Below are 10,703 nucleotides of genomic sequence, written 5' to 3'. Positions count from 1 at the left end.
GTCAGTGCTCAGACCATACGCCGCACTCTGCATCATACTGGTCTGCATGGCTGTCATCCCAGAAGGAAGCCTATTCTAAAGATGATGCACAAGAAACCCCACAAAAAGTTTGCTGAAGACAAACAGACTACGGACATGGATTACTGCAACCATGTCATGTGGTCTGATGAGACCAAAATACATTTATTTGGTTCAGATGGTGTTAAGAGTGTGGAGCGGCAACCAGGTGAGGAGTACAAAGACAAGTGTGTCTTGCCTAGAGTCAAGCATGGTGGTTGGAGTGTCATGGTCTGGGGCTGCATGAGTGCTGCCAGCACTGGGGATCTACAGTTCATTGAATTCTAACATGTACTGTGACATACTGAAGCAGAGCATGATCCCCTCCCTTCATAAACTGGGCCGCAGGGCAGTACTGCAACATGATAACGACCCCAAACACCCCTCCGAACGACCACTGGCTTGCTAAAGAAGCTGAGGGTAAAGGTTATGGACTGGCCAAGCATGTCTCCAGTCTTAAACCCTATTTAGCATCTTTGGGGCATCCTCAAACGAGAGATGGAGGAGCGCAAGGTCTCTAATATCCACTAGCTCCTTGATGTCGTCATGAATGGGTAGAAAAGGGTTCCAGTTGCAACCTGTGAAGCTCTAGTGAACTACATGCCCAAGAGGGTTAAGGCAGTGCTAGAAAATAATGGTGGCAAAACAAAGTATTGACACTTTGGGCCCAATTTGGACATTTTTTCTTAGGGGTGTACTCACTTTTGTTGCCAGCAGTTTAGACATTAATGGCTGTGTGTCGAGTTATTTTGAGGGGACAGTAAATTTACACTGTTATACAAGCTGTACACTGACTACTTGACATTGTATCAAAGTGTCATTTATTCAGTGTTGTCGCATGGAAAGATATAATGAAATATTTGAAGAAATGTTAGGGGTGTACTCACTTTTGTGAGATACTGTATGTAGTAAGCATGAAAGTAGCCTACGCGTTCACTGTCCTACAGCACAAGAAAGGACACAACTACTTCATAAGCACAGCAGCTGCTGTAGATTGGGACTGAAAATGACATATTTCTTGAGTAAACAGTCTGTAGCACTTTGTAAGGGCTGCGAAAAAATACTTGGCCTATATTTATTTTTTAAATAATAAGCAAAAAAAAACAAGAAAATACCAATGGAAAATTCGAATAGGCCTAGTTGAAAAATATAATCGGAAAACTAAAACTAAAAAAGTGAGCTGGAGCCTTTCCATGTGGTGAATGTTCTCTACAGTGTGTGTGTATCATGGACCTATAAAGAAAGGTGTGTATGGTGTTATTTGTTTGCACCTCGCGCCCTCTGGTGGCGGATCATGTTCATGTGCGGTGCGTGCTTCCGCTTTCTCTTACGCAGGATCCGGTTGTGCAGCAGCCATTTTGTCTGTTCGGGCAAGTCTACCCAGACGATTACGAACTGCAGTTCCACCTTGGGGAAACAATTTGAAATGTTATTGTTGCATTTCTATCCTACGTTTTTTATTCTATCCGAGCTCCGCACAAAATTTACATCACAATTTCACCCGCCGAAGAGGGCCCTCCTCTTCCAGACAGATCCGTAACAGAGCGCGGAAAAACGCGGGTCGACTGAGACATGTCGAATGAAGAAAGCTACTTGGCCATCATACGGTACCTGACGGATGAACGGGAGCCGTATGCGCCTGGGACGCCGGGCAATACCAAGAGGAAGATACGCAAAGCGGCCGCCTGCTACGTGGTGAGAAACGGGACTTTGTTTTACCAGCGTCGGCTGAAGGGCCAGAATGACTTCACGGAGCTGGAGGTGGTGCTGCAGGACGACCGCAGGAAGGAACTTATCAACGCGGCGCACATCACCGGAGAACAAGCGGAACACCTCAACCAACAGCTCACCTGGGACTCCATCTCCCAGAAGTACTGGTGGAGAGGTAAGGCAGCAGAGCACACGCAGCAGCGAAATATGAAATCAATCAGGAACGCCGGTGTAAACATGAGCTCGTGACGATGATCAAAACGCCACCCGTCACAGCCACACACAGCTACTCTCTTTCTCCATCTAGTGGCAGGTTTAAGAATTGGATACATACAGTATATGGTTGGATCTAATTATTTACTTTTACACATAATTGTTATCCAAGCAGGAATATTGATATTTGAGATATTGAGTTAATGTTATCTGCTTGCATGTGAATGCACCATTTATACCTTTGAAAATAGTATAACAAATAATAAAGATAGAACTTTATTCATCCCGAAGGAAATTATTTTGCCAGGTTGCAACACAAATGTACGTAAACAAAACAAAATAATAAAGAATTAGTGAAATCTAAAATATAGAATAGGCCTACGAAGTGTTATAGAAATACAATGTGTTAAGTAAATGCAAAGAAACAATGCCTCGTGGAAAGAATAGCTGTGATAGTTACAAGTCCCATGGTGTCTGGTGACAAGTCATATCCTATTGCACATGACAGTGCCGATAATAAGTCCCTCATAATATTTAAACATGATATTGAAGTTGAAATAACCAATTTTGACTACAGTAATGCATTAAATATTATATTGACTATAGTAATGCATTAAATACTGTAGCCTAAAAGTACAATTACTTATATGAACCTCTTTGCACATGACACTGACCATGATATTGAAAGATGGTACTGATATTGAGAATCATTGACGGCATGTTATTACTTTGGCAAATCCAAATATATTCCATTTCTAACAATCCACAGATTCCAGTTATTTTAATGTCCATATTAATTGATCTACTAGTCGTCTATGGTTGCAAATGAGCGGTTGGAACCGTTACTCTGACAAAATAAGCAATATTAAGATTTCACGTGGGATTAATGGAGAGAGTGACAGTACTTTTGATTGGACTGTATTAAAATGCTGCTGCTGCTGATGATATGACTGTGAGTGACGTTGTTCCCTTGTTTTTGATGCTTGTGCGCTGCAGGCATCCTGAAGAATGTCAAAGACCACATCAGAGAATGTCCCCCGTGTCAGAGCAGGCGGGGCGCCGACGACGCTCGACCCTTGTCCCGAAAACGCAAGGTGGCGGCTAACGAGGAGGAGGAAGAGGAGGAGGATGATGGAGGAGAGGAAGGGTTATTCCTCACCGACGGCTCTGGTCTGCTCAGGTCCAAGATGGCCAAGCACGAACTGGTCTTTGTATGTTCGCAGATTTTATTTTATTTTACGTCATTCCTTTATTCAAGATGAATTTATTTGTCATTTTCTTGGGCACTTTTGACAAAATATCGTTTTCCCCCCTAGCCTGTAACAGTACTACAGAAAAAAGGCAACAATCAAGAATAGGCTAAAAAGATAATAAAATATAATAAAAACAGATAACGAAAGAACGAACAACATGACAGTGGAATAGCAGCCCGAGCACAATATGTTGGAGTTGGATGGATAGTGCAGCTGTCAGGTACATAGCAGCACGCTGTATAAAAGTGCTAGTGCAGTTCAGTCTTGTAGCATCACAGTGCAGGTTGGACTGGTATCAGCAATATGTTAAAGTGTTATAATGAATTCTAAGGCACAATGCGGTGATATCACTCACCCTTCAGTTTGAGTCTTTATTGAAGTGTGTGTGTGTTTGTGTTCTTTACCAGGTGGACAGTAAGGGTGAGGTGAATCAGTTCCTGCCCAAACACAGCCAAACCATGTTGGACAAGCTCAACCAGCAGCGCCTTAGCAACCAGTTCTGTGACATCACCCTGTTGATCGAAGGGGACGAGTACCGCTCGCACAAAGCCGTGCTGGCAGCGTGCAGCGAATACTTCAACGAGCTCTTCTACGAGAAGGGGGCCGTCTCCACACACGAGGCGGTGGTCGACCTCTCGGGTGAGACTTTCCCTACGTTCCAATACCCATACTTCCCTACTGTTTAGTATGCCAGAAAAAGATTTAGGATGTCCCAATACATGCACGTCAGTTGTTGTATGCTGAGAATACATAAGTGCCCCACTAACTCCAATAGCATTTTGCAGTATTCGTCTTTATTCTTGACACTTCCTCATCTGATTTTTTTTTCTCTCCTGTGGCCCTAAAACTTTTCTGTACTTTAATATGTAGTGTAGTAAAAAGAAAAAGTATGTGATTTGGAACGCAGGGTTTGCTTTTGTTGTTTTTTTAAGGAATGGAACCGATCAGATCCAACATGGCTGCAATCCACTAATTGGTTATCAGACTGACGTATCAGATCTAGATTGCGTAGTCTCTCTTTAAAAACTATCCAAATGACATAGTATGTTGTTCATAGAGTTATGTTGCTGCATAACAATAAAGCCCTATTTCATGTATCAGGTTCAGATTGAGGAAGCAGCTAATTATTCTACAGGGCTTTTTGTTTTGCAGATATTATTTTATTTACACATTCTTGCGCTGAGATATTTCCTTGACACTTTCAAGCTGAAGCTCTGATCTACTTCTGTATTGAAACCGTTCAAAGCATTTCAAAATAATGGGTTCTCTAATACACTTAAACCTTTTTCGCATCTTTGTATATTTTTTGCTCTCTTAAATTAGAATTGCTTTGTTGCCTAAGCCTTTAAGCCTTTACAAATAATATCACCCATTAACAAAGAAAATGATAATACGTATGATATGCCATCCAAATCCCAGATATCGTAAATGAAAAATAGTGTATCGGTGCATCTCTATTGTTGTTCCCTGCTCAATGTCAGCTTGCGTTGACCCTCATCCTTTCTGCCTCTCTCCAGGTTTCACCAAAGCCAGCTTCCTGCCTCTGCTGGACTTTGCGTACACGTCCACGCTCACCTTTAACTTCTGCATCATGGCGGACATCGCTAACCTGGCGCGCCATCTGCTGATGACAGAGGTTCTGCAGATATGTGAGTCCGTGCATAAACAGGTGGAGGAACAGAAACTCACGGTGTATCAAAGAGGAGACGTGCACACTGTGGTGTCCAGCCAAGCCACCAATCAGGACGAGTCTTACACAGTCACCATACAGAGTGACGGCCGGGCGGTGGTCACACAGGGGGGCGTGGCCGTCACTGCAGAGCCCATAGCTTTAGTAGCACCACCTGAAGAGGCCTACATCCATCAGCCAATGACAGAGCTCCCTGAACACAGCCAAACCATGGAGGCAGACAAGGCTGGAGAGAATGAAACAGTGACTCTGATCACTCACAGTGGTCCGGCTGAACCGGGAGAGACTGTCACTCTTATCTCAGGCAGCGCACAGGCCATGGAAGGCCAGACAATGACAGTGGTCACACACAGCGGACAGGCCGGAGCCAGTGAGTCTCTGGCTGTTGTGTCAGCCTGCCTGGCTATGGAGCAGCCACAGGTCGCTGAAGCAGGGGCATTCGCTATAAGCGTGGACCCAGACAAAGTCACCCCCTCAGAAGCCATCAAAATGCCATCAGAAGAAATGCCTTCGCCCCAGGGTAAGACAGAAACCGCACCCACGCCCCTGAAACGTAAGAGAGGGCGACCAGCCAAGGTGAAGAAGGAAGTGGAGGCGGAGCTAGAGGAGTTTGGACCAATAGAGGAAGAGGAGGATCCTCCGTCAGCTGACGAGAGCCACGGAGACAAGCAGGACCTGACGTCAGACCAGCCCAGAGGGAGACGCCTCAGGCAGCGCTCTATGGCCGAGGGCGGCTACGCACGCTTACACATGGGCCACACGGAGGAGGAAGAGGAGAGCAAGAAAGGGTCAACCCCACCACGAGCCACTACCCCAAAGGTACTTCAAAGCTGCATCCAAAATTACAAAAATTTCTTTCACGAATAGAAATTGTTGGATAGGGTTGTGCAGTATCCAATTTGTGATCCCTTTAAACCTTCCCCAGTGCACAGTATCTCCGTCTGGTAATATGCCTATTTAATATGCCTACCTCAACTGTAGTAAATAACCTATTATTTGTTTTACACATACACTACATTTTACAAGATTGCATTTAACTTATCATGATGCCGTTACCAAAACCTTGTTTTTACTGAACAGCGCTTGAACACATGACTCAATACAACTTCCATTCCAAACCAGGGAAAACCAACAAAATCACTGCAAGTCATTTACTTGTAAAGTATTTTACGTTGCATTTAAAATGCTGTGCACAATGAGGCAGCATTTAGTTTGGACTAACTGGTTGGGTTGGCCATCTTTTCTTTCTAATTATCCCTTCTGAGAAGAGGCTGTCTGTATGAGCGTGTATTAATAGCGTTGTGTTTTATTGACAGGTTTCTTTATTTGACAAAGTAGGCTGGAAACAGACACATACACACACACACACACACACACACACACACACACACAGACACACACTCACTCTCAATCTCTGTGCGTATGTTTATAAGAAACATACGCACAGAGATTTCAAGGCAGATTTTTTCATGATGGTTTTAAAAAGGAATTCCCCTTGAATATTTTAATATATAATAAAAATAATATAGTTAATTTATATATCGCTTTTCTCACAATCAAAGCGCTTTACACAGGAGCACAACAGTAAACAAACAAAAGGAAAATGTAAAGTTGATATATAATAATATCAGTACCCCGGGATACGGTACCACCGCTCAACCCCAGTACATCCATTGATTATGAATGTGTTTTTCTAGCCGGGTCCGAGGCCAGGGAAGAGGGGCCGACCACCAAAGCAGCCAGCGGAGACACACGGTGATGGAGCGTCAGTGTGTGAGTCTGGGGCCGATCCAGAGGCCAGCGCAGCAGCAGCAGAGCTCAGCACAGACCAGGCAGGAACCACAGAGACAGAGCAAGACCCTGGAGGCAAGCAGGACCAAAGCCAGGCAGAGAGCGCTGCGGACGGGGAGCACACCTGCTCCGAGTGCGGCATGACCTTCCAGAGACGATACACTCTCATCATGCACACGTTAAAACACGAGAAGGCCCGTGGATACAAATGCAGCGTGAGTATGAGTCAAAAAGTCACATTTAATTGTTAGTGTTATAGAGCTCAACAGTGGCACTTTTTGGAGGCTCTTGGTTAGTTAAGCAAATTTAGCTTTTCAGAACCTCTATTGATATTTCAGAAATTCCTTCTATCAATATTTTCTATAATGGAACCAAGCCAACCAGCTGACCCGAAGACCTGTGAATATGAAACATTTATTAGGCGCAATGAAAATAATTGGAAAAAGGCAAAGGTACAAGGTACTGTGTACATATTAATTTTTATTTTTATTGTGGTTGGCAACGCCACTGGTGAGCAAATTCAGCACGTAACAGCGGGTTCCACCAATCAAGAGACGTCTCTGTGACACTCTAGGATTGTGGGTAGTGTAGTTCCTATCCCTGAGGTCGCATATCATAATAAACGCTGTTTTTTGTGTCCTTGTAGCTGTGTAGCAAAGAGTTCCAGTACGCCGCCTCTCTCCGCGCCCACCTGGCCCGACACAAGCAGCAGAGCAGCCAGCGAGCGCCCGTCCCCAAACCCCCCCCAGTGGAGCCCAGCGCAGAGGGCAAGCTGGACAGCGACTTGGAGGAGAAGAACTCCTCGCCACACACCAGAAGAGAGTTTGTGTGTGACATCTGTGGGAAAACCTTACCCAAGCTCTACTCGCTGCGCATCCACATGCTGAACCACACGGGCGTACGGCCTCACTCCTGCAAGGTCTGCGGCAAGACCTTCGCCCACAAACACAGTCTGAAGATGCACCGAGCACTGCACGACGCCACCAAACAGTTCCAGTGTCAATACTGCAAGAAGTCTTTTGTGAGCAAGCGGAGCATGGAGGAGCACACCAGCCTTCACACAGGTCAGGGCTGTTTCCTTAAAGGGCCACTTTGTATTCTCATCCTAAATCTTCTTTCTGTGAAGCTCGTCTATACGTTACATGTTGGATTCAGCAAACTTGTTACACTTGTCACTTGTTTGAACTTGATTGGTCCCACCTGTGAGCTGGGGCATTTATATTACATCATCCAATTCAAAGGGTGAAGAAGTAATCATTTCAAGTACTGTCCTTCACATCAGCAGATGAAACCGGGACAAATGAGGTTTTACCAGAAATCGTATTTGGAGACACGAAACAATCAGAAGATATTAGTTCAGCTGCAAACGGCATGTCATCAGAGCTGTAGTGGGAAAGAAATAAAGTGTTTAAAAATCAGAAGTTAAAAACAAAGTGGTCCAACTTTAAATGAGGGGATTTTCTTAACTAAACTTTATAAGCCAAAAGATGCCAAAAACATTGTCCCTCTCAGTAAGTCATGTGGTGCACAGAATATTAATTTAAACATTATGATGACGTCAAACAGGCCTCTGTTTTGTTTGACCATTTACCATGAAACTCTCTTATCTAGGTGAATCAAAGTACCTATGCAACACGTGTGGAGCGGCCTTCCATCGAGCCTCAGCTCTGAGCAAACACCTGAAGAAGCACCAGCCCAGACCTGACGTCCGCCCGTTCGGCTGTGCACAGTGAGTATAACACTTCACCTCTCTTTGACCCAATTCAAGTTCCACGGTGACGAGGCAGTAACCGCTTCAATGTGTTTCCCTGTGCAGCTGTGATAAGAGGTTCTACGAGGCCAAGGACCTCCAACAGCACATGAACAAGCACATGGGCCTCAAGCCGTTCCAGTGCCAGGTGTGTGGGAAGTGCTACAGCTGGAAGAAGGACTGGTACTCCCACGTCAAGTCTCACAGTGTGGCCGAGCCGTACAAGTAAGTCCCAACAGAAGGTGAAAGGGTGTGTATGGTGCTTTTGTTTAAAGCTGTACCCCAGGACTGCTCTGTCCTCTTGAGTACAGGAATCATGTCGGTTGTTTGTGTGCTCAGGTGTAACGTGTGTGGGAAGGAGTTCTTTGAGAAGGCTCTGTTCAGGAGACACGTGAAGAAAGCCACGCACGGGAAGAAGGGCCGAGTCAAGCAGAACCTGGAGAGGGAGTGTGAGCAGTGTGGGAGGAAGTTCACTCAGCTCAGAGAGTACAGACGCCACGTCAACAACCACCAGGGTAAGAGCAGCAGAGTAGCAGCCCAGAACGTAGTCATACATTTTCAGTTTTTTGATGTAATAAAAAAGCCGATAAAGTAGTAACTTGCCAATCATATAATAAACAATTTCAAATCAAATCTTATCAGCTTTGTTTATATAGCACATTTATAACAACCGAAGTTGAACTGACAATGCAGCCCAATACAACTAAAAACATGAATAAAATGAAAATAAAATAAAAAAGGGACTAAAAAACTTTATGGGCACTCAAATGCTAATGAAAAGCTGACTGTAATAAAAGCTGATTATTTGATACGTTAGTGGCAAGTAACTACATTATCGGCTGCTAACACCCCCTTCCCTCCCCCCACACACACACAGACACACACACACACGACTGAGGACTCACAATCCTGTGTTTGTGGAAGTTAAATTATATGACTTCTTCCTTAATCCCCCCTTGTCTTTAGGAGTGAAGCCGTTCGAGTGTCTGACCTGTGGCGTGGCGTGGGCCGACGCCCGCTCCCTGAAGCGTCACGTGCGGACGCACACGGGCGAGCGGCCGTACGTGTGCCCCATGTGCCAGGAGGCGCACATCGACGCGCGCACCCTCCGCAAGCACATGGCCAAGTACCACGGGGACAACCTGCCCGGCAAGATCATGCTGGAGAAAGACACCCTGCAGTTCCACAACCAAGGCACACAGGTGGAGCACGCCGTCAGCATCCTGGCCTCAGAGCTGCCCCCCGAGCTGAGGCCCGCCCAGCAGCCGCCCTCTGAGGAGATAGAGACCGTGCTCATCACAGAGGAGACGGTGGAGGCTGTGGAGGCAGTGCAGGCCGTGGAGGCAGCAGCAGCAGCAGCAGACGGCTCCGTATCAACAACGCTGTCAGACCAGGGCATCATGCAGGTGGTCAACTACGTCCTGGCCCAGCAGCATGCTCTCACAGAGGGCAAGCTGGAAGAGGAGGAGGAGGAGGGAGAGGAGGAGGAGGGGGCGGGGCCGGAGGTCATTCAGACCATGGAGGTGGTGGAGGTCACTCAGGTGGCTGAGGTCGAGTAACTTTGTGCCAGATTCTTCACAGACTGATCATATTGTTCCCCCACACAGTCTGTATAAAATGTAACAAGAGTGTAAAAAGATGACTATTTTTTTCTGAATTGTAAATATACTGTCAGTGAAACATGAGTTGAATGCTTGGGAGGGGGAGTTGTGTCTGGAAGCAGTCACATTTCTGTGTTCCATGTAAATAGCTAGATATACCGGTACAGTTACAACATTAATAGGAAAAAAAAGGTCGAGATAACACATTTGCTTCAGCTAAATGCATTTTATCTGGTCATGAAATCTTGTCACCGTATTGATTTGGTTGGTGACACAAACACTGAGACTGTTCTCCCCCTAGTGGTGGCTTGAAGGATGAGATAATAAAACATGTCTATCGTTGGTCATTATCAGTTACAGGCTTTTTATTTTTCATAGGAACTTGACGGTACTTTAAAACTTCAAGTTGCCAACTGGTTTTGTCCTAAACTCAAGGACTCAGTGTATTGACCCAATAGAATCTTAATTTCATCAATCAATACTCATAAACTGTGTTCAGTAATGTCTGCAATAAAGTGCATAGCTTATTATTGAAATACAGTGTTGAAAGGTGGCTAGAGAGTGGGGGAAGACATGCAGTATATGGCCCGGGACCGCTACGACAAGGACTCAAAGGAATTACTCCACTGAAGCCAACA

The 10,703-nt window shown here is 45.3% G+C and overlaps 1 protein-coding gene across 1 annotated transcript; it reads left to right on the top strand.

Annotated features, from left to right (window-relative positions):
* The first annotated feature begins 1,437 nt into the window (after nucleotides 1-1,437).
* Nucleotides 1,438-10,367, top strand: zbtb11 (zinc finger and BTB domain containing 11). Its single transcript, XM_080033094.1, has 10 exons — nucleotides 1,438-1,942; nucleotides 2,977-3,191; nucleotides 3,641-3,872; nucleotides 4,751-5,742; nucleotides 6,621-6,929; nucleotides 7,361-7,778; nucleotides 8,326-8,443; nucleotides 8,531-8,689; nucleotides 8,804-8,979; nucleotides 9,431-10,367. The coding sequence occupies exons 1-10, from the start codon at nucleotides 1,630-1,632 to the stop codon at nucleotides 10,021-10,023; spliced, it is 3,525 nt and encodes a 1,174-aa protein (XP_079889220.1). The 5' UTR covers nucleotides 1,438-1,629; the 3' UTR covers nucleotides 10,024-10,367.
* Nucleotides 10,368-10,703: the final 336 nt, after the last annotated feature.

Source organism: Ammodytes marinus, assembly GCF_949987685.1.
Source record: "Ammodytes marinus genome assembly, chromosome: 8".
Taxonomy (NCBI): Eukaryota; Metazoa; Chordata; class Actinopteri; order Uranoscopiformes; family Ammodytidae; genus Ammodytes; species Ammodytes marinus.
Note: the sequence above shows the minus strand (reverse complement) of the source record. Positions and strands in the feature narration are given on the sequence as shown.

Coding starts and splice junctions, on each gene's coding strand:
- zbtb11 (XM_080033094.1), top strand. CDS start 1,630: ATGTCGAATGAAGAAAGCTACTTGGCCATCATACGGTACCTGACGGAT. Junction 1,943..2,976: donor CCAGAAGTACTGGTGGAGAG/GTAAGGCAGCAG, acceptor TGTGCGCTGCAG/GCATCCTGAAGAATGTCAAA. Junction 3,192..3,640: donor CCAAGCACGAACTGGTCTTT/GTATGTTCGCAG, acceptor GTTCTTTACCAG/GTGGACAGTAAGGGTGAGGT.